At 53.0% G+C, this 22,416-nt stretch overlaps 1 protein-coding gene across 6 annotated transcripts in view; it reads left to right on the forward strand.

Annotated features, from left to right (window-relative positions):
• Positions 1–22,029, forward strand: part of ASCC2 (activating signal cointegrator 1 complex subunit 2) — a 41,611-nt gene extending 19,582 nt beyond the window's left edge. For 5 of the 6 annotated variants that reach the window (XM_032602595.1, XM_032602598.1, XM_032602597.1 and 2 more), the window contains 12 exons: positions 3,141–3,215; positions 3,664–3,771; positions 4,023–4,091; positions 4,315–4,389; positions 5,647–5,827; positions 7,115–7,329; positions 8,328–8,447; positions 15,444–15,537; positions 15,623–15,753; positions 16,321–16,420; positions 17,650–17,729; positions 19,055–22,029. In XM_032602595.1, the coding sequence (XP_032458486.1) occupies positions 3,141–3,215; positions 3,664–3,771; positions 4,023–4,091; positions 4,315–4,389; positions 5,647–5,827; positions 7,115–7,329; positions 8,328–8,447; positions 15,444–15,537; positions 15,623–15,753; positions 16,321–16,420; positions 17,650–17,729; positions 19,055–19,226 (1,420 nt within the window). In that variant the 3' untranslated portion in view covers positions 19,227–22,029. Of the gene's footprint in view, positions 1–3,140; positions 3,216–3,663; positions 3,772–4,022; positions 4,092–4,314; positions 4,390–5,646; positions 5,828–7,114; positions 7,330–8,327; positions 8,448–9,991; positions 10,053–15,443; positions 15,538–15,622; positions 15,754–16,320; positions 16,421–17,649; positions 17,730–19,054 lie in introns of all 6 variants that reach the window. The other variant, XR_004345373.1, reaches the window with a different exon arrangement.
• The last annotated feature ends 387 nt before the right edge of the window (positions 22,030–22,416 follow it).

The following is a 22,416-nucleotide window of genomic DNA, read 5'->3' on the forward strand; positions in this document are numbered from 1 at the left end:
GGCCCTGGAGGCTTTTATCCAAAGAACTCATAGAAAGATCCTGCTGTGATGAAGAAAGATACCAAGGGGGATACGGGGCAGGGAGGGAGACCCTCTTTGCCCACTTAGCACCGTGGGCATCTGTTCCGTGTGCAGTGAGAAGGGGGTGCGCGGGGGTGGGCTGGTAACTGGCACACTGCCTGGCAATGGCAGAAAGTGGGGGTAGGCTGCCCTCTTCTCAGTGGCCTCTGGCTGTTCTTGCCAGGCATCTCTCCCCACCGTTTGCAGGAGCTTCTGGGAGCTGCCCAGCTCCGTCCACCCAGCCCTCTGTCCATTCGGTCATTTGCTCACCCATTCAACAAAACATTTATCTAGCCCTGGCGTGTGCCAGAGATGGCAGCTGGTGCCCTGAGCCCGCCTGGTTCTCCTCAGCTCACAAAAATCAGACATGAAGATTGATCAGCCTCCCGGAGAACATTAGAATAAAGCACTGATCCACACTTTCCCCAGAAGGAAGGGGTTAGGATGGGACTCTTAAAAATGTTGTCACAGTTTTTAAAAGGTATCTTTTCTCATGGTAAATGTGACAAATGCTTGTAGGAACTTTGGGAAATCCCCAAAGGTAGGAAATGAAAATCACTATGAGAGATCATGCTGTTCTTAAGACTTATTTTCACTCACCATAAGCATTTTCCCATTTTGTGAAAGCATCTTCCCAAACATGGCTCAGATGGCTTTGGAAAAGGTCTTTGGAGATGGGAGGGTCATTTCTGGAAGAGCTGACTTTCCTGCGAGGTACCCGTGGTGGCAGGGGAGCAGCTCCACCCATCTCAAGATGAGGAGGAAGAAAAGAAAACACTCTTGACTGCGAGTGACCCTGCCTTTGGCAAGTGACACTGCCTCTGACCCACAAACAGCCTGGGGCTGGCTCAGCCTGTTCCAACTGTGCTGGAGGCCAGGAACACCCGCTGAGCAAAGCAGCCCCTCAGTTCCAGAGGGCTCTGGTCAGGGGACTACCTCCCCAAACAGCCCTCTAGCTAATCTCTCTCAGAACAACCTTCTCCGCCCTCCTCTCTTTCTGTCCTTTAATTCTGTGAATGAATAATACATTCACATGGTTCAAAACTCAAAAAGTATAAAATACACATTGAAAAGCCTCCCTTTCCTCCTTCCCCAGTTCTGTTCCTCACACACAAGCATGGGTTAGTTTTTTTTGTGGAATTTTCCAGAGATATGCATATAAATATGCACATATAAGCAAATATACACATTATAAATCTCCTGCCCTCTTTTTAATATTTAATATACTGGCATATTATGAGGACTGTGTACTGTTTGCATTTTACTTTTAAATTTAATGTACATCTGTGCATAAAGCACCTTCAGTCTTTGGTATGGCTGGGTAGAATTCCGTTGTGTGGGACACCAGCCCCCAGAGATTTAGGTTTTTTCCAACTGTTTGCTATTACAAAAAAATTGCCGTAAAGAATAACTTTGTACACAGGTCATTATGTACCTCTTTGCAAGTATATCTGAGAAATAAATTCCTAGAAGTAGAATTGTGGGAACAGATGGTATATGCATTTAAAATTTTCACAGATCTTACCAAATCACCCTCTATAGGGGTTGTTTCAGTTAACTCTCCCACCAGCAGTGTATCCTGGCAACGCCTGACTCTGCTTGAGCCAAACTACCCTCTCTGTCGTCTTCTGGGTGCCATGCTGTGGGCCTCGAAAGGCCTGCCTCTTTGGGCCGGCTTACCCTCTGCTACGCACAGCACTGCACTAGGAAAAAGTTGTCAGCAGCCAGCCGATTGACAGACAGATGTTTACAGGGTGCCTGCTGCAGATTCAGCACTGTCCTAGGCACGTCAGCTGCATTTCTGGCTTTGGGAAGCTTAAGATGTTCAGAGATAGAATTACACCCCAGAAGAGAGGTAACTGCATTTTAAGTTGTAAAAACACGATCTACTGAGTGCTGTGCATCTAGTTCTGGGGAGGAGTAATCACAGGGATGAGCGTGATCAGGAAGCGTGTGGCTGGGATGAAGAGTTTCTGTTTTCGCTTTTGTTGAAATTTTTATTGGAGTATAGTTGATTTACAATGTTGTGTTAGTTTCAGGTGTACAGCAAAGTGAATCAGTTTTATATATGTATGTATATATATATATATATATATATATCTCCATTCTTTTTCAGATTCTTTTCCCATATATCAATAGGTTGCTACAGAATTTTTTTTTTAATATTTATTTATTTATTTTTGGCTGCATTGGGTCTTCGTTGATGCGTGCGGGCTTTCTCTAGTTGTGGCGAGCGGGGGCTACTCTTCGTTGGTGCGCGGGCTTCTCATTGCAGTGGCTTCTCTTGTTGTGGAGCACAGGTTCTAGGTGTGCGGGCTTCAGTAGTTGTGGCTCGCAGGCTCTAGAGCACAGGCTCAGTAGTTGTGATGCACAGGCTTAGTTGCTCTGCGGCATGTGGGATCTTCCCAGACCAGGGATCGAACCCCTGTCCCCTGCATTGGCAGGCGGATTCCTATCCACTGCGCCACCAGGGAAGCCCTGTTACAGAACATTGAGTAGAGCTCCCTGTGCTATACGGTAGGTTCTTATTAGTTATCTATTTTATATATAGTAGTGTGTGTATGTTAATCCCAATCTCCTAATTTAGGGGATGGAGAGTTTAAATCTGAGTTGAGAAGGGGTGGCTGTGAGGTTGCTGAGGTGAGAAGCAGGGTTGGCTATACTGTGCCAGGTACGGATGTACCAGAGAGGAGTTACACTTTGATGTCATAGGAGGTAGGGAGCTGCTGGCAGTTTTTGAGCAAGAAAAAGTCACCTTGTATTTGTTCCTCAAACCCCAGTGAGTCCTGGGTGGCCTTCTCATTGCTCTGTTAGAATGAGCCTATCTGGGCCTTGGTTTCCGGTATGAATGGGGGAAGTAGCTCCAGGGCATTTCCCACAAGGCTCTTCCTAGGACCAGCCACTGTGGGACAATCTGGGGTGAACTTCAGGAAGAGCCAGGGTGGTCCCTGAGAAAACTGTGGTGACAACTTGGGAGCAAGAAATAGGCCTTCCCACTCCCTTGATTTTGCTTTGCTTTTTCTAATGAAGTGTGATATTTGTGAGCTAATCCAGCCTTTTACCCACATGTGCCACCACAGGCTAGCTTCCTTTTACGAAATAGCAATTCCCGAACTGGAGTCTGCAATTAAGAAGAGGAGGCTTGAAGATAGCAAGTGAGGCGGGGACAAAACTAAGAGCATTGTTGTGGGAGAGAGAAGCCCCAGCTCGGGCCCTGCCCTCTGTGGGCCTTGGCATCCCCATCTCTAAGTCAAGGGGGTGGGACCACGGACCATGCGGATTTGGCTGGTGCCTCCCTACCTAATGGCCTCCCGGCCTCTGTATTGAAGCCTTTTCCCTTCAGCTGTTGCTCCAAGCTCTTATTGACCTGCTGGTTCCTGACCGCCTGTTTGAGCTGAGAAGTGGCCCTGGAACCAGCCGGCCTCTCAGAGCCTGTAGCCTTTTGCCAACTGCTGTCAACAGCAAACTGTGAGGCTTTCCCAGCCCCTGGGGGCGGGGGCAGGGGTTGGGGGTCAAGGGGCACCTGTAAATGCTGGAAAGAAGTTCCCTCGGTGCCCTTTTTGCCTCTCAAATCTACTTCTTTTTTCTCTGTGGCCTTCGAAGGCTGCTAGGTGACCTGTGGCAGAGGCTCTCCCATTCCAGGAAGAAGCTACTGGAGATTTTTCACATCCTCCTGAACCAGATCTGCCTTCTCCCAGTCCTAGAAAGCAGGTAAACACTCGGGAGCCACTGCCCTACCCAGGTGGAAGAGCCCCCTCCCCAAGCCCAGCAAAGGCGTTTGCCTCACTTCATCTTGTCCCTCCCCTGCTCCAGGGTTGCTGAGCAAAGATGGGAAACTGAGAAAAATGCCTCTTTCCTCCAACTGGCTGGAGGCCTGGCAGAGGGGTGGGGTGAGCGGGCGAGGAAGGGAGCTGCAGATTGTCTGCATGGAATGAGCTCATCTTGCCTGTGTCCTGTTCCAGCTGTGACAACATTCAGGGCTTCATCGAAGAGTTCCTTCAGATCTTCAGCTCCTTGCTGCAGGAGAAGAGGTGAGCGTGTAGCTGAGTTGGGACGGGCCCGTGGCACTCCCACCAGCCCCCGAGACCTTACGTAATAGAGCTCCTGCCATGTGCTCACCACGGTCTAAGCTTCTGGCATTTGTGGTTGGGCAGCAGACACGGGGAGTGGCCCTCAGCAAACCAGCCCCTGTGGCTCCAGCCCTGTCTTCCCCGACACCCTCTCCCCCCACCCCCGCTGCGCTCTCTCTGGCAGGTTCCTCCGGGACTATGATGTGCTCTTCCCCGTGGCCGATGACATCAGCCTGTTGCAGCAGGCCTCGTCAGCCTTGTATCCTTCCACTGCAGCCCCTGGAACGGGCCTGACCTGACCGGGTCAGACCCACAGGGAGTGGAGGGACATTTGGCCCCAGAACACGTCTGGGCCAGCCTTCCCTAGATGCCCGCCGAGGCCCCGGCCCCAGTCTCTGGAGGAGATGACTGCTCTGATCCTTGGGGCAAATACAGCCCTACTTACCCTAGTCTTTGCTGAGCCTCTGGGCCTGTGTGACCAAGATGGACTCAGCCCTGCCCTTATGGACCTCACTGCAGGATGAGAGACAGATAATTAAATAGGCAGTTAGAGTGTCATGTGGGAGAAATTCAGAGTCAGGGGAAACCAAAGGGGCCTTCAACCCAGTGGAGCTTGGGGTGGGGGTGTCACACGGAAGTGAAATCCAAGTTGAGAACAGCGCAAGGAAGAGGAGGTGGCCAAACCCATTGGACAGCGGACAGAGCAGGCCTGTCTGAGGAGCCCACAGATGTTGTGTGCAGATTGCAGAGGGCTGAGGGGAAGGGGTCTAGCGGGAGGGGGTTTAGGCCATGGCAGCTGAGCTGGGGCCGAGCAGACCTGCATGGCCCAGGGATGGCCCTCACTGAGAAGTTTGGGGTCAGCCCTGCAAGTGCTGGGGAGCCATGGAAGGGTGTGAAGCAGAGGGTGACATTGTCAGTGTGAAGCAGAGGGTGACATTGTCAGTTTCATACTTTGGTGGGGGGTTGGGTTAGAAGTAGAGTGAGGGGGTCTAGGGCAACTCCCCAGCATCTGGCTTGGCAATACCCAGGGTAGTGGAGAGGGAGGAGGGGCAGGAACGAGCAGGCCCAAGGACCATTTTGGTGACTGGGTAGGTTGCTCAGGCCTGTCTCAGGGACACCCTGTAGGCCCCCAGCCTTTGCAGAAAGCCCGCAACTGGTTCGACAGGAAGCCCAGTGGTAGTGTCCCCACCGGGCCCTCCTCCTGGGGGTCAGTGCAGAGGAGGAGCTGCTGGATTGTCCAAATGCCATGTTCCAGGATGCTCTGCTGCCAGCCCCTGGCCCTGTCTTTACCCAGAGCTTCTTTCTGCTGAGCGGCAGGTACTGGGTTTTCAGGCTAGTGTGGCTGTGGTCTGCCTGGCCCGTTTCCTCATGTAGCCCAGGTGCCCATGATGCCCACTGGATGCAGCCCAGACAGCCCCTGGCCGAAGCCATACAGTCAGATGCTGGGGATAGATTGAGAAACAATGCTGCCTCAGAGCTGCCCTCCCGAGAGACTCCTTAACACGCGTCCTCACAGGGATGAGACTCGGACTGCCTACATCCTCCAGGCAGTTGAGAGTGCATGGGAAGGGGTGGACCGAAGGAAAGCCACCACTGCCAAAGACCCACCGGTGGCTGAGAATCCTAACGGGGTCGTGGTGGCGGCGGAGGCGGTCAGCAGACCGTCATCGCTTCCCCAGAACTCGGAGGAAGAGGAGGTGTGTGACAAGAGCGGTGCTTCCCCTGCTCCCCAGCCCCTCCTGGCCCCATCGAGAGGTTTGGGCAGCGGGAAACCTCCCTTCTTTGTTCCTGCTCTCAGGGAAAAGGGTTTCTTTTGGAGTTGATAGTCTTGAGCTGCTGGTCAGCTCTGCGTTGCCTTTAGAGGGTTCTGAGCTGCGGGCATGCTAGGCAGGGTGTGAGGAAGGCAAGTCGCTTAGCTGTCAAAGTCTCAGTTTCTCCTCCATAAGATGAAGCAATGGAGCTTTTTCCATGTGAAATCCTTGTTGGCACTCTCCTCTAAACAGAGTGGAAACCTCTGATCTAGTGCTTTCACTCCAGGCTTTTACAGAACTCACCATCGCCAAGTCTGTGGCCATACTGATTGGCCACTGAGCCCAGGACTCTTCCCTGAATGTCAGGCACCATGATGTGGGGATTAAGACCACACAGTCTCTGGGGTCAGGCAGCTCAAGGAAGTATCCTGGTTCTGTCACCTGCCAGCTGAATGGCCTCAGGCACGTCCCTCACATCAGCCTTGGTTTCTCACCTGTAAGGTGGGGACTGCCACTGTCCCCACCCACCTCCTTGTGGCTGTGGGATGATGCTCAGAGCTGCTGTGTGGAGTGAGTGCTCTGAGCCTGGCTGGCCCTCAATTCTCCATTGACAGACGCTGCTGCTCTTCCTGTTAGACTCCAGGCCCCGTGACTGTTGTCCCAGGACCTTGGAGAATGACAGCCCCTTGTGCCTCCCCCCACACACCCCCTTTTCCCCGTTTGGCTTATTTCAGACATGGAGGAGTTTTACTGTTGTTTTTTTGATTTGTAAATTTCCTTAAAAGCCTAAAAAATTAAGCCACTTTGAGCTGTCTATGCACTGAATCCCCCTCATCGAGGTGGAGATAATCAAAGGAGAGCATCTCCACATAGTCAGGTCTGGTGGTTGCTGTTCCGCTCTGACATCAGTCATCAACCTGTCAGAGCAGGAAAAGGACTTGATTCATAGAAGCCATGGCCGTTTATGGAGAACCTAGTCCATGCCAGGCACAGTGCTCTGCGTTTTTTGTGCAAAAGCACACTGCCCCAAGTCACACAGCCAGAAGTAGCTCAGCTGGTAAATCGTAGAGCCCCCTTTCACTTAAGTGACTTGGCTCAGGTCCCTCGGCCAGGAGGGGCAGGGCTGGGACTCAAACCAGGTCCCCTGACTCGAGACCAGCACTGTTGGGGGCCGGTTGCCCTGTCACTAGCCCAACCTAGCCTTCCCCTACTTCACTCTGGCTCTTCCCACAGTGCTTGGGGGCAGCGGCTGCTCCAGGCCCCGCAGTGTGTGGCGTGGAACTGGACTCACTCATCTCTCAAGTGAAGGACCTGCTGCCAGACCTTGGCGAGGGCTTCATCCTGGCCTGCCTGGAGCACTACAGCTATGACCCGGAGCAGGTGATCAACAACATCCTGGAGGGGCGGCTGGCCCCTGCCCTCAGCCAGCTGGACCGCGGCCTAGACAGGTGGGAGAGACGGGTGGGAGGAGGCTCACGGCGTCCAGCCTGCCCCGGGGCCCTTGTCAGGGGCCCTTCTTAGTTCCTCTGCCTCCCACGCCTCCTTCCCACGTGTCCCGGGACTCAGCTCGCTTGCTCTTCCCCACAGCAGAGTTTCCCAACCATGGAAGCTAATGTCCTCTTTGAGGAAACAGAAACCTCAGGCCCAGGAGGTCCTCACATGCCCCCTGCAGGGCGGAGTGGGCACCGCTGGACTGCCCTGCTCCACCTCGTAGGAAGACCCATTAGAGCCACAGGGATGTGACCAAGGGGTCGAGAGCCTTCAGAGCTCTGATATTGCTGGCCTGCCCTGTCATTGCCACCTTCCCAGTAGATTCCTGAGGGAGGACAGCCAAAGCTTCTCACTTCCTTCACAACCACCCTTCTTTTTTTTTTTTTGGCTGCACCGCATGCCTTGTGGGATTTTAGTTCCCAACCAGGGATCGAACCTGGGCCCTCGGCAGTGAGAGCACAGAGTCCTAACCACTGGACTGCCAGGGAATTCCCCCATACCCACCTTTCCTGAGTTGGGCCCACTGCTTCCCTGAAGGCCCCGGGAGGCAGAAGGAATGGGTGTTTCTTCCATGAATAAATGTTGTTTATTGAATGAATGAATGAAGTTAACTCTGCCTTTGGACAAGCTCCTTAGCCTCCATGTGTCCATTTTACAGGTGAGGGCACTTGAGGCAAAAAGAGTTTGAGTGACCTCTGACTATCTCATAGGGCTGTCGTGAGCAAAACCTGTGTGAATGGCATGCAGGACCAAGGGACATTTTATATGAGGGGTGGCCGCCTACCCAGGCAGGGGCAGGATTGGACAGGATTGGGCAGGTTTTTAGGCTGTGTCCCAGGTGTGGCTGTTGAAGGGGGGTGGAGTCTCTGACGGATAGGACATGATGGGGGGAGTGGGTGCGGGTAGGCATCCACTAGCAAGGACCCCTGAAATGGATTTCTGTGCTGCCCCCCAGACAGGTGAAGCCAGACCTGACTCCCCTGCTGGCATCTCGTCACAACATCTTCCAGAATGATGAGTTTGACGTGTTCAGCAGGGACTCAGTGGACCTGAGCCGGGTACACAAGGGCAGGAGGTGAGTTTGGTGGACCATGGGGTTCCAGGGACCCCAACTCTGCAAGTGCAGAGAGAAAGCAAGAAACTCAGGGCCCCCATCTTGATGGAATTGGTCATGGAGCTTCAGCTCGGGGCTCCCCCATACCTGGCACCCATGTGCTCCCAGCAGCCGAGCTCAGGGTCTCTAATGATCCCGCTTTAGGCTCCAACTCTGCACACAGAGTTAGTGAGTCCTCCTTGTTGACAGCAAAAGGCCAGCGGGACCAAAACCAGCTCCTCTTCCCTTCTTTCATCTTTGGAGGTGTCCACCACTGAATCCCTGGGTGGGAGAGCTGGGCAGTGCTTCCCAGCAGCTGCTCCTTGACCTGAATTTTTCCATCTGATGACAAAATGAGCAAATGAAGGACCTGTCCTGAGTGAGCTTTTCAGAAGTGAATGTATTCCATTTTAAGGCCTTTCCACTTATGTTTGGTCTATGTCCTTCTTACTTTTTTGGCATTGAAAAGTCCATTCATGATTTATTCATTTATTCAACAAATATTTGCCTGGTGCTTCTAGGCTCTGGATTTATTAGGTGCTGGGGATGTGGTGGGGAGTGAAACAGGCAGGGCCCCTGCCCACGTGGAGTTTGCACTAATCAGCTTGGCAAACAAGCAACATGAAATTGCAGATGAAAAAGATTCTCCAAGGTGGAGGTGCGCAGGCTTCCAAGCCTCTAGTCGGGGCTTCAGTCCAGGCAGAAAGGCTCCTTGGAGAAAATGATGTGGGAATGACTGTGGAAGGACGAGGAAGGGTCAGTTGTGCAAAGGGGGCAGGAGAAGCTTTCCAAGCAGAGTGAACAGCAGGGGTGGTGGCCCTGAGGACGTGGGAGCATGGTGAGGGTCGCCTGAGCCGGTACATTATATGTTTTGGAAAGATCACCTGGCTTTGGAATGGAGACCCCTTGGAGGGGCTGAGAGTCAGCAGCCACATGGCATGATGGAGAATGGCGGGATCAGACACCGTCAGCCCTGCACTAGACCCCCAGCGTTCTCCTGCATGGGGCTGCTTCACGGAATCCAGAAATCTAGGAACTGCTGGATGAGTCCAGCCCGCCCTCTCCCCCAACACATAGATGGAGGTGGTGAGGGTCAGAGAGGAGAGAGGACCTGCCCCATTCTTGGGATAGGAGCCTCAGTGCCAGAAGCTCAAGCTGTTCCCCATTCCCGGGGCTGTCCAACGCTAGAAGCATGGCTGACTGCTGGCCTGGGTACCCGGCACAGGGCAACTATAAAGCCATCTGGCTGGCTGGACAGGAAGCATTTGCAAACTGCTTAGTCACACACGTTGCAACATCCCCAGATCCCAAGCTGCCGATGTTCTCCTGTATCAGTGGCCACTGTTCCAGGCCAGAATGACCCAGCCATGGGGAGAGGGGCAGACGAGGAGGGCTGTACCCCTGCTCGAAGGAGCTCCCAGCTGCCTGGCAGAGAGACCAGGTAGCAAATGTTTACTGAGCTCGTTGTGCTGGGTAGCCCGGGCAGAGTCTCTGTTCACGTGTTCATTATTTATTTATTCATACAGAAAATATTTATTAAGTGATTCACTATCTCCAGATCCTGTGCTAGAGACACCAGGAGACAAGGTGAGCAAGGTGCCCGGGCCTCATCCTCAAAGGGCACAGAGACCGTGGGAAAGACTTAGGACATTAAACAGGCCGTGACAGAGTGGAGAGGTGCCAGGATGGGGCATGGAGGGACCTCAGTGGGGACCCCTGTCCTGATGTGGGCAGGGCAGTGGGGCTTAGGGCCTTGGCCCTGCCTTCACGGAGCATGTGAGAAATTAAGTAGCACAAGGCAGATCACCCTTGAGTTAAAATGTGTGTGTGTCATTAAACCAAATACGATATACTCAGTGGCTCAAGTAATAAGGAAATCTGTCCCCTTGCGTGACAGGCAGTCACAGGGTAGGGAAGTCTAGGCTTGGTTGACCTGTGATGCAGCCACATCATCAAGGGTGCATCTTGCTCCCTCAGGGCCACTGGGTAACTGCACCTGTTTCAGCTGTGACGTCCAGAAATGACACAGCCAAGAGGAAGTCTGGACGAGGTCTTTCTGCATCTCTCTTAGAGGCCAGGAGACCTTTCCCAGAACTCCCCAGATTCCCCTCACATCTCACTGAGGAACTAGGTCACAGGGCTAAGGTCCAGGGCTCCCAGAAAAGGGGGAAGGGGGAGGACCTGAGCAAAATGAGGGTCTGATAGGAGTGGGGGTGAGGTAAAGGGGGGTTGTTGGGTAGACGCCAAGCACGTGTGCCACAGGTGTATAGTAGCTAAGGAAGGAGGCGGTGTGTGTAAGGTGGGGTCCCCTAACTCCTTTGGACTGGACAGTGGTGCCCTGGAAGATAATAAGTGTTCTCTCTCAAATTAGTTCTATTGCCAAAAATGTCTGTGCACCCTGTGTGCCTCCTGGAGAGTCACAGGGCACATTAGTACATTAAAGGCTCTGACAAGGCCTGTAGTGAAAGAAATAGGATTCCCTTTGCTGAGCTCAGCAGGTACCAGGTCCACTTCTGCTCATTGTCTGATTTCATGCTCACATCGTCCCTGGGAGGCAGAACTAAGTCTTGGCAAGGATAAGGGGCCAGCCTGTGATCACACCACACAGGAAGTAGCCAAGCAGACTTGAGTCAGGAGGCCTGTGTTATGGCCCTGGCTCTGTTGGTAGAAGATGTGTGACCTTGGGAAGGTTATATTGCCTCTCTGGATCCCCTGATTCCTCACCTGGAAAAGGGGGGCTTTATTGCCTCTGCAGGCCCTTTAGAGGTTCAAAAGTGGGTGTCACCCCACTAAGGGCCAGTTTGAGTTGGGCCTTGAAGGATAGGCTAGAGGAAACAAGGAGGGAAAAGGTGGCACGTTTCAGGAGAGCCCACATGTTCCCTGGGCTTGTAGGAGGCCAAGCAAGCAACTTGTTCCAAATACGGTCTCCGAAGCTACTGCTGCTTGACTGATGTTCTGGCTCTCAGATGGATCCTTTTTTTTTTAACATATTTATTGGAATATAATTGCTTTACAATGTTGTGTTAGTTGCTGCTGTATAACAAAGTGAATCGGCTCTATGTATACATATATCCCCATATCCCCACGCTCTTGCATCTCCCTCCCACCCTCCCTATTCCACCCCTCTAGGTGGTCACAAAGCACTGAGCTGATCTCCCCATGTGATACAGCTGCTTCCCACTAGCTATCTGTGTTACATTCAGTAGTGTATAGATGTCAGTGCTACTCTCTCACTTCGTCCCAGCTTACCCTTCCCCCTCCCCGTGTCCTCAAGTCCATTCTCTACGTCTGCATCTTTATTCCTGTCCCCCTAGGTTCATCAGAACCATTTTTTTTTTTTAGATTCCATGTACATGTGTTAGCATACGGTATTTGTTTTTCTCTTTCTGACTTACTTCACTCTGTGTGACAGACTCCAGGTCCATCCATCTCACTACAGATAACTCACTTTCATTTCTTTTTATGGCTGAGTAATATTCCATTGTATATATGTGCCACATCTTCTTTACCCATTCATCTGTCGATGGACACTTTGGTTGCTTCCATGTCCTGGCTATTGTAAATAGAGCTGCAATGAATATTGTGGTACATGACTCTTTGAATTATGGTTTTCTCAGGGTCTTTGCCTAGTAAGGGGTTGCTGGGTCGTATGGTAGTTCTATTTTTAGATTTTTTGGGGGGCTTTTTTTGCGGTATGTGGGCCTCTCACTGCTGTGGACTCTCCCGTCACGGAGCACAGGCTCTGAATGTGCAGGTTCAGCGGCCATGGCTGACTGGCCCAGCCGCTCCACAGCATGTGGGATCCTCCCGGACTGGGACACAAACCCGCATCCCCCGCATCGGCAGGTGGACTCTCAACCACTGCGCCACCAGGGAAGCCCTATTTTTAGTTTTTTAAGGAACCTCCATACTCTTCTCCATAGTAGCTGTATCAATTTACATTCCCACCAACAGTGCAAGAGGGTTCCCTTTTCTCCACACCCTCTCCAGCATTTATTGTTTGTAGATTTTTTGATGATGGCCATTCTGACTGGTGTGAGGTGATATCTCATTGTGTTTTTGATTTGCATTTCTCTAATGATTAGTGTTGTTGAGCATCCTTTCGTGTGTTTGTTGGCAATCTGTGTATACTCTTTGGAGAAATGTCTGTTTAGATCTGCCCATTTTTGGATTGGGTTGTTTGTTTTTTTGATATTGGGCTGCATGAGTTGCTTGTATATTTTGGAGATTAATCCTATGTCAATTGCTTCGTTTGCAAATATTTTCTCCCATTCTGAGGGTTGTCTTTTCGTCTGGTTTATGGTTTCCTTTGCTGTGCAAAAGCTCTTAAATTTCATTAGGTCCCATTTATTTATTTTTGTTTTTATTTCCATTTCTCTAAGAGGTGGGTCAAAAAGAATCTTGCTGTGATTTATGTCAAAGAATGTTCTTCCTGTGTTTTCCTCTAAGAGTTTTATAGTGTCTGGCTTTACATTTAGGTCTTTAATCCATTTTGAGTTTATTTTTGTGTATAGTGTTAGGAAGTGTTCAAATTTCATTCTTTTACATGCAGCTGTCCAGTTTTCCCAGCACCACTTATTGAAGAGGCTGTCTTTTCTCCATTGTATATTCTTGCCTCCTTTATCAAAGATAAGGTGACCGTATGTGCATGGGTTTATCTCTGGCCTTTCTGTCCTGTTCCATTGATCTACATTTCTGTTTTGGTGCCAGTACCATACTGTCTTGATTACTGTAGCTTTGTAGTATAGTCTGAAGTCAGGAAGCCTGATTCCTCCTGCTCCGTTTTTCTTTCTCAAGTTTACTTTGGCTGTTCGGGGTCAGATGGATATTTTCCTGGCTGGTTTTGCCCCTGATTTTCGTTTCCTTCTCTGGCTCTAAATGAGATCATGGGGCCAAAGCCACACCTTCTTGGATGGGGTACCCAGGGCACCAGGCTCCTCTGTCCTTACCTGTGTCCTCTCCTAGGACCCAGCTGGGGCAGGTGCAGTTTGCCAGGCTTCTCTGTGGTCCTGCTGGGAGCAACATAACCAGAGGGCGCACCGTCTGAAAGAACCTCCCTACTGCCGGGACTGGGGGCCAGGTAGACCAGGAGCTGTGAGATGTGGCAGAGAGAACAGTGACAGCTCTCATCCATCCTTGGTCCCCTGGCCCTGCTCAGGGCCTGGCGCCTAGCAGGCCCTCAGGAAACGTGTGTTGATTGAATGGGTGTGCTTCTGCCAGTGGCACCAACCACCTGAACATGCTTGGCCCCTTTCATTTCCTCTTTGCCTCTTTTCTCTCCAGCCCTCAATGTGGCAAAGAGAGCCAGGTAAGGGCCGAGGCCACAGTCACACACCCCCTTTCCTGACATGAGCTGAAAGATTCCTGTGGACCAAGATTTTTCCCTGGTCCAGACAAACGTCTCTGCACCATAGAGCCTCCATTACCCCTTCTCCAGCGCCCCCGCTAAGCCCCCTGCACCCCAGTTCATTTCTCCTTTCCTTGTGTTTCCCGGACATGCTTGCCTTCATCTAGCACACTTCTGCTCTTTGCCACTAGACTGAGCTCCTTAAGGGCAAATCCAGATCTTACACTTTTCTGAATCTCTCCCTAACCCAGCTTTAGCACCCTGCCCAGCATATAGTAGGCCCTTTATAAAAACTGTTGAAGGAAGCAAATCCTAACCCGCCATGCTGGGGGCTGCAGTCCTGACCTGCACCAGGCTCCCAGGCCAGACACAGCCCGCCAGACTCAGGCGCCTGCCCCTCCCTGCACCAAAAGCCAGTTAATAGAAGATTTTTATGAATGCTACGGACTTTGTGTCTCTTCTTTTTTTTCCCCTTACCCTTGATACATTCCAGAGGCCCGATTTCACAGCTAAGCTGGATTTTCTTTCCTGGCATCTCATATTGATTTCCCCTGCAGGGCTAGAAACTACATTCCACAGGCCTATGTGTCTGACAAACCAGGTTTTTCTACAGATTTGCAAAACCCGGAGTCAAGAGGCCTGAGTCCCCACTATGGCTGTGCTACAGCTCACTGTGTTCCCAAACACGTCTCTCCCCTTCCTTCCCCTGCACCCGACTTTCCTCCCCTGTGATATGACAGGAGTTAAACTTTCAGACTTTTTCTTGCCATGCAATCTGACATGGAAGATTGAACTGCAGGACGGATGAGACCCTGTGCTAAAGCGGGGGTGAAAGTGAGAGACTGGGACCCCTCCTCGCCCCTCACACCCTGAGGCCGCCTAGGGCTCCCCTGAGCTCACTAAGAAAGTAACATGTGGCCTTGCTCTTTCTTCAGTTTGTGTTTGTTTTAAAAGATTTGGATAACCCCAGGCCCCTCCTTGGAGTAACCAGGCATTTGGCAGGGGGCTTACTAGCCCTCTCTCTGTGCATTTACGTGCATAGATAGGTATGTGCCCACAGGAGGAGATAGTTGTTCTGGTTTGCTTTCTGCTTTTTATACAGATGGGATCATACTGTGCGTTTTCCTCTGCTTGCTTTTTTCCTGGAGAATGTCTTAGATTTCTTTCTCCATCAGCACAAATAGATCACCGTCATTCTTGAGAGCTGCTGCCCAGCATTCTGTGGCACAGAGGGAGCACAGGTCCTTTGGCTGTTTCACCCGTGATGGACATGAGTTGCTCTCCATTTTTCACTGTTAAAAACGATGCTGAAAAGAAAATCCCCAATCAGACCTCTGTGCGCACATGGCCAGTGTTGCTCCAGGGTGGACGCCTTGAAAGGGAGTCTCCCAGCTGAAGGGGGGGTATTTTTTCCACTTTAACAGCTGCTCCTGGGGTGCCCTTTAGAGTGGCTGGACCCAGTCACATGGGCACCAGCAGCGGTGAGCCCCACGCCCCCACCAGTGCTTGATCTCGGTTTGTGGCGGCCTGAGGCGGGGAGAAGTAAGCCATGGAAGCTGCAGCCCCTTCCCGTGCCTTCAAAGCCTAATAGTTTTCCTTTGTGTCTCCTTGCTGTTCCCTCTCGGTGCCAGGAAGGAGGAGAGCGCGCGGAGCCTGCTGAATGACAAGCGGGAGGTGGTAGCGCAGCGGCGGCGCTACGAGCAGTACAGCGTGGTGGCAGAGGAGGTAGGCGTCCCCAGGCCACCGGCCGGGCTGCGGGGGGAGACCGGCCAGCCCCGGGCCCCTCAGACCCACGCTTCTGCCGTCTCAGGTGCCAGTGCAGCCAGGGGAGGACTCGCCTTACCGCAGTGACGACTATGAGGATGAGTATGATGACACATATGATGGCAACCAGGTGGGCGCCAACGACGCAGACTCTGATGATGAGCTCATCAGCCGCAGGTGAGGCTGTCAAATTCCAGGGGCAGAGTGGCCTCCCGCAGCCTCTCGTTTATACAGATGTGGGAGCCAGGGCCCAGGTCACGTGAGCAAGTCAGTGGCAGAACCAGGGCCCGAACCCAGGCCTCCTGACTCCTAGTCCAGTGCTCCCTCCACCCCAGCCACCCCCTTGGCCACTTGGTCCAACCTACCCTGAGTGAGGCAGCATTTATTGGGTCTCATGCAGGAGTTTTACATTTTTCTTCCTAATTGCAGAAAACTTTTCCCAATGGGATCTTATGGAGATTCCCCAATTCCCCGGTGAAAGCAGAGCTGCCCTGACTAGAGAGAACTGGAGACCCCCACAGCCCCAGCTCAGGCTCCCCAAAGCCCCCACGTCAGACCCTGGTACCCACACAGAATCCAGGGGCTGGAGCAAAGCTGGCTTCAAAAGCACTTTGGTTTTTCCCGGCCTCCTGAGCCCTTCCCCGTCCTGGCAGCCCCTCTCACCCAGTGGGGTTCCCTCCTCCCTGAGGCTCACTCTCCAGGTTTAGTCTAGTCTTTGATCTTGCTTTCTCTCTAAACCCTCAGGCCCTTCACCATCCCTCAGGTGCTGAGAACCAAAGTGCCCAGAGAAGGGCAGGAGGGCGAGGAGGAGGAGGAGGAGGAGGCTGAGGACGAGGCCCCCAAGGTACCTCCTTGGCAGGTGGCAGGTGAAGGGGAGGGTACACTTCTGAGAGGTGAATCGGGATCTGTGCCCCGCTTCTCTGAACCTGGCCTTGAGGTGGCTCCAGCATTACTGCCCAGGAGGGTGGGGGTCCCTCTGAGCCCGGGATGTCTGCTTGGAGAGCTGCTAGCTTAGAACCTGCCTCTGCTGCCCAGTGAGGGCCCAGGGGATGGATTAGAGGCTGAGCCTTCGAGCTGCTGGGTTCATTAGGCCTGGGGCCCAGGAGAGGGACAGCTGTTGGCCTCTGTGCCCAGGTTGGCAATTCTTGAAATCAGAGAGGCGTTAGAGCCCAAGGGCCCTTTGGAGGTCATCTGGGATGGTGGGTTTGAAAATTCAGTTTTTTAGCTGCTAAACTTTTTCTTCAAGTGAGATCTTAACTAGAGCCTCATATAAAATAGATAAGAGCAGCGCTGCTCAGGTTGAATGGGGCAGCAGCCTGGGACCCTTGGATCCCCCGCCATGTCCTCCCACCAGGGTGACAAATTCAGACGTGTCTGGGGCCAGGCCACCAACGTAAATGAGTAGCGGGGCCTGATGGAAACTGAGGTGGGGGGACACACATGCCCTGCCCAGGGGCTCCTCAGCACTGTGGAGGCCCGGACCCTCCAGGGCTTTCCCTTCTTCCAGGCAAGGGATCAGCCTGAATTTTTATGTCAAATCCTGAAATTTTCAAAAGTTACTAATTCCCCTTGTTTTGTTGTTGTTTTTGTGAAACCGCCTGGGCCCCCAAAGCCTGTCTGTGGTCCTTGGGTCCCGCTTTCTCCCGCTAGTCCAGTCTCTCCCCACCTTGGCACAGGGCGGGCGCTCCCACAGCCCATTGCTTGTGGCGCCAGCGGGGAGAGGAGTCAGCTTCCAGGGTGCTCTCTTGGGTTTCCAGGCCCCGTGTGGTCTCTCATGGCGGCCATCCTGGCCTTCCCCCATTGCTCCCACCTGTCATCATCACGCTCCTGCTATGATGGAGCCATCTTTAGCTGCCTGTCTTCCGGAAATTGGTGGGAGGGTCAGAGGAGGGGCTTCTGGTGGAAACCTTGGACCATAGCAAGCCAGCTGCATTCTGGGGCATTGCCCAGCCGCACTGTGGCTTAGCCCCACTCCTGGCATGGGGATGTCACCAGGATTGGGCCAGGTGCAGCCTCACCTCAGCTTAGGGAAATGGAGCAGCTCATGATTCTTTTCTCCCCTCCCCTCCACAGCCTGACCATTTTGTGCAGGACCCTGCAGTGCTGCGGGAAAAAGCAGAAGCCAGGCGCATGGCCTTCCTGGCCAGGAAGGGGTGAGCATTTAAGAGGCTGTGTTGGTGGGAGGGGGAAGCCCAGCCAACCACACAGGAAGCCCACACACAAACCCCAAGTGCTTTACATGTGTTAATTTAGTTCTGGCAACAGACCTATGAAGTAGCTACTATTACCATTATCCTCGTTTTACAGATGAGGAAACTGAGGCCCAGACATGTTAAGTAACCCGCCAAAGGTCACACAGCTAGTAGGTGGCGGAGCAGAGGTTGCGTCCAGGTGGCCTATCTCTGGGGTCCACACTTGTAACCATTACTTGATAGACACTACAAGGGGTTTATCACCCAGTGTGGGAGCATGATGTGTCCACGGCTCGCTGGTGTCAGGCAGAGTGTAAAATCTGGGAGAGCCCAGATAGACAGACAGGCACATATCCTTTATGGCCGAGAGAGGCATGTTAGGGACGGGACATGTGAGCTGGGCCCTTTAAGGTGGAAAGTGTGCAAAGGAGTTTTTCATGTGAGGGGAAAAAGGCAAGAAAGCTCAGGGTGGTCAGGGAGGGGGGCCTTTGGAGGGGAGCTGGGAACAGGTAACTAGAGACTCCTCTAATTCACCCCGTTGTCTTCCTGGGGGTGGGGTGCGGTCCAGAGGGGCCAAGGACCTGCCCCAGGTCCCTCTTCCACTTAAAGCCAAGCCAGGGGTTTCAAGCCCAGTTCCCCATCCTGGCCCTGGGACTCCCACAGCCCTGCGCACTGGGTGCAGGGGGCCTAACCAAGTGGGGAAGGCATTGGATCTCATTCTGAAGGCAGCCGGGAGCCACAGGAGGTCGTTGAGCAGAGAGCAGAGTGACTCTGACCTCTGATCCATCACAGCCCCCTGAGCACAGAGCTCTGGGTAAACCCAGCAGCTGATGTGGTCTGAAGAGGCCCAAGGTCATATCTGAGTGCACTTGGTCTTGGGAGGCCACCAAGCAAGGCCCTGGGGTGTAGAACTGGAGTCCTACCTCATCTGTATCACGTGGCCCTGGGTGGAGAAGAGAGGGGCCCATCCCCAGGCCCTCGTCCTCTCTGCACTGTGGGCTGCATTCAGCCCACTAGCTGGTCCACCCTCAGATCTTAGCCAGAGGCCCATCGGGAGGCAGGGCTCAGAGGAGAGTAAACAGAGGGCACGGTGCTGGCTGGAGCCCCCACAGCCCTGCCCCTGCCGGGCTCCATTTCTCCTCCCCCTGGAAGCTGTGACGGGGGTATCCTGGCCCAAGCTTTGGGTCCTCTCCCAGGGACCTCCGAGGAAGGCAAAGGGCTCTTCCCATCAGGGCCTCCTCCTTCAGCTGATGGGTTCTTGTGGGGGCGGGTTGTTCCTCCCTCAGGTACCGGCATGACAGCTCGATGGCAGTGGCTGGCAGCCCCCGGGGCCACGGGCAGAGCCGAGAGACAACACAGGAACGCAGGAAGAAGGAATCCAGCAAGGCCACACGAGCCAACCACAACCGGAGAACCATGACTGACCGCAAAAGAAGCAAAGGCATGATTCCATCCTGAGGCCGCTGCACCAGGGCCAGCCGGACCTGCCAGGCTGAGGTACCATAGCCTGGGTCCTCGCCAGTTGGCCCCCTGCCAGGCCCCAAGTTCAAGTCCACCCCTCGACAGCCTCAGCGTCGCAGCCCCTGAGAAGGCTGCCTCGTTGTCTGCCAGCCAGCCGTGAGCGCCATCCTGCAGAACACACAGTGCCTTATCCACAGCAGAGGAACTGAGCGGCCAGCGCGCAGGTGCAAGGGACAGGGTTGGAGCCCCAAGGCCAGCCCCCAAACCTCGTGCAGCCGGATACCATGTCCCTTTCTCCCTGGACGGCAGGAAACCTGTGTATTCAAAAACAAAAAAAAACACAAAAAAAGCCCTGCAAATAAAGTTTTGACCCTTTCAAGAAATGATCCGTGCCGGGCCTGTGACCCACTCCCCCTGTGTCCCAGTGCTTCGATGACAGCCACCGTCAGGAGAGGAAAGCGGCAGGGCGGTGCTCTTTTCATCAGCCTTTCATGCTTGCCTCTTATTTTCACCCCTCCTGATCTTGCTCTGCCTCAGTGTGTGGCCCAGAAAACATCACTCCCTTCTCTGAGCCTCCGGTCCCTGCCTGCAGAAGCAGGGGCTGAGTGTGTGAGGCCCTGCAGTCCTTTCTGTGAGCTCGTTCAGTCCCCATGACCGCCACCCTAGGAGGTAGGTAGGTACGATTTTCAGCCCCATAGCACAGATGAAGGAGGCCAGGCACTGAGAACAGCAGGTGGCTGTCCGCCCACAGCCAGGAGGTGGGAGAACAGGGATTGGACACCCAGTCTGACCCCTGGCCTTTTCAGGGTCCTGGGCCCCCACGGGTGGTGTCATCTCCATCTCATAGCTGCCCAAGGATGGTCGGCCAGTGGCCGAGCCAAAACCAGAACTCAGTACCTCCTGGTTGCACAGACGTTCCATTAAATCTTCCAAAATCAAGGGGTCAGAGACAGGAAGAAACAAGTGATGATGTCACTACCAAGTCCTGTTGAAGTGAGTGGGACTTGGGCCTTGTTCCTCAAAGCCCCCTCCCAGGCATGGCCAACCAGCTCCTAGCATGGCCGCAGCTGCCAGACGTCCCGATTCTTGGGCCACCCAGAATGTGGCTGATCGGTGGCGGATCAGCAGCAGGGCATTTGCTGGGCTGACCCCCCGCCAGCCTGGCCTGGAGTCCATCAGTGGAAGCCAGGGCCCCTGCCCAGCTGGACCTTGACAAATCACCCTAGATGCTAGTGCAATTTATTTGCACGTGGTTAGGATGAGCGTCTGAAGCAGCGAGGCAGACAGGCACTTGATGAATTGGTTTTGTTAGGTCAGCCTGCACAAGTGGAAATCAATAGCAATTCCTCTGTTGCGCCAGTTCTCTCGGTGTGTTTGAGATGCAGAGTAGATACGGGGGTGGTGTCCTCCCCTCGCGCTGTCAAATTAGCTGAGATCAGGCCCAGGGACAGACGTCTTGACAGGCAGCAGGAAGACTCTGTTTCCTCCTGGAGGCATTTGCCAGGGACCCAGCTCAGTGGCAGGCCCATTTTTTTTCTCTCTCTGAGCTGCTCAAGCCCAGCCCTTGGCCCTGGAGCAAAGTAAGGTGGGTTGCGGGGGGCTCCTTGGCTTTACCTGCCTTACCTGTTACTGTTTATACAGCCCCTCACACCTTCACTTGTCATCTGTACCTCCTGACCACCTGGAGTTCAGGCTTCACGTTAGCGTCCTGGTTTAAACGATTTGAGAAGACGGGGGATTTTTGAAAATTTCCAGAATGTAGTGCCAGGTCCAACTTAATCTCCCTTGAAGAATCACCTCAAGGTGATTTTCCATTTCAGATCATGAGGGCATCCTTTCGGGCTTGCTTGGGAAACAGCTCAGGGGTCATCCAGAATAGTGCTGGCAGACATACCCCTTCACCTCTTGGGGCCTTGGTTTTCCTACATATAAAGTGGGTACATTGGACCAGATGAATGGTTTCCATTTGGTGCCAATTAGATCCACCGAGGAGGCCCCAGGGTTTAAGATGGGCAGCACTGCAAGTGAAGTGGGGTGGAGGCTCTGAACCCTGCCCACCCACTCACTGGGCCCTACCACCCCCATGACTGCTCCTATGCAGGAATTTTCTAAGTGCCTTCTCTCTACCCTGGCAGAGAACATGACTATCACAGGCATTTCCCAGGAAGCTTTTAAGACCTTGTGCCTCCAAGAGGACTTAAGATTTGAGTGTCTTTGTCTCCAGTCCATGATTGGCAATGACGGTGGACGTGTCAGTTTGAACAGTGCACCTGTGCCTCTGTGAGGTGGGTGGGCAGAGCCATTCAAAGGGGCCCCGGCAGCCCAGGGAGGGCAAGTAACATGCCCGGAGCCCATGGATACAGATCCTTTCTGAGTGGCCCTCTGAGATGGCTAGGTGCAGTTTGGAAGAGTAAATACTTGGCAAGAAACTGCCTGTCCCAGCCACACCAGAAGCTTGGGTTAAATAATACGGGGAGAGAAACAAACAAACAAAAATAAAAGTTAAACCCACCAAAAATGCAGGGGGGTGTTGTGTAGCCCTTTAACATGATGTCAATGAATACTTGGTAGCAACATGAAAAACTAAATATTCAAGAATTTTTTTTTAATTTAAGAATAAATGTGAAAGCAGAATCCATGGTAATGCACCATGATTGTGAAAATGTTAGAAAAAAATTTTTTTGCATTTTTCCAAGTCTGGAAGGGATTGTGTGTAACTGAAAATGATGATAAGAGCATGGACGACAATGGTGGTGAGACCACAATTATTTGTAATTAGAATAAAAAGCACTTAACTGTGGCCAGAGTTTCTGCCTGGCTCATTCCTTGCATTATCTTGTTTAATCCTCACACAGGTACAGATGAGAAGACCCGAGGTACAGAGAGGGTAGGTGGCCTGTCCAAGGTCACACATTTAGCAAGTGACTGAGGGAGGATTTGGTCTCAGGATTTTCTCCTAAAGCCGACTCTGAACCCCAGGCCACCTACCATTCATTTCCCCCACACCCGCATCCTTTTTTTTTTGCGGTACGTGGGCCTCTCACCGTTGTGGCCTCTCCCGTTGTGGAGCACAGGCTCCGGACGCGCAGGCTCAGCGGCCATGGCTCACGGGCCCAGCCGCTCCGCAGCATGTGGGATCTTCCCGGACCGGGGCACGAACCCGTGTCCTCTGCATCGGCAGGCGGAC

This window comes from Phocoena sinus, chromosome 14 (genome assembly GCF_008692025.1).
Source record: "Phocoena sinus isolate mPhoSin1 chromosome 14, mPhoSin1.pri, whole genome shotgun sequence".
Classification (NCBI taxonomy): Eukaryota; Metazoa; Chordata; class Mammalia; order Artiodactyla; family Phocoenidae; genus Phocoena; species Phocoena sinus.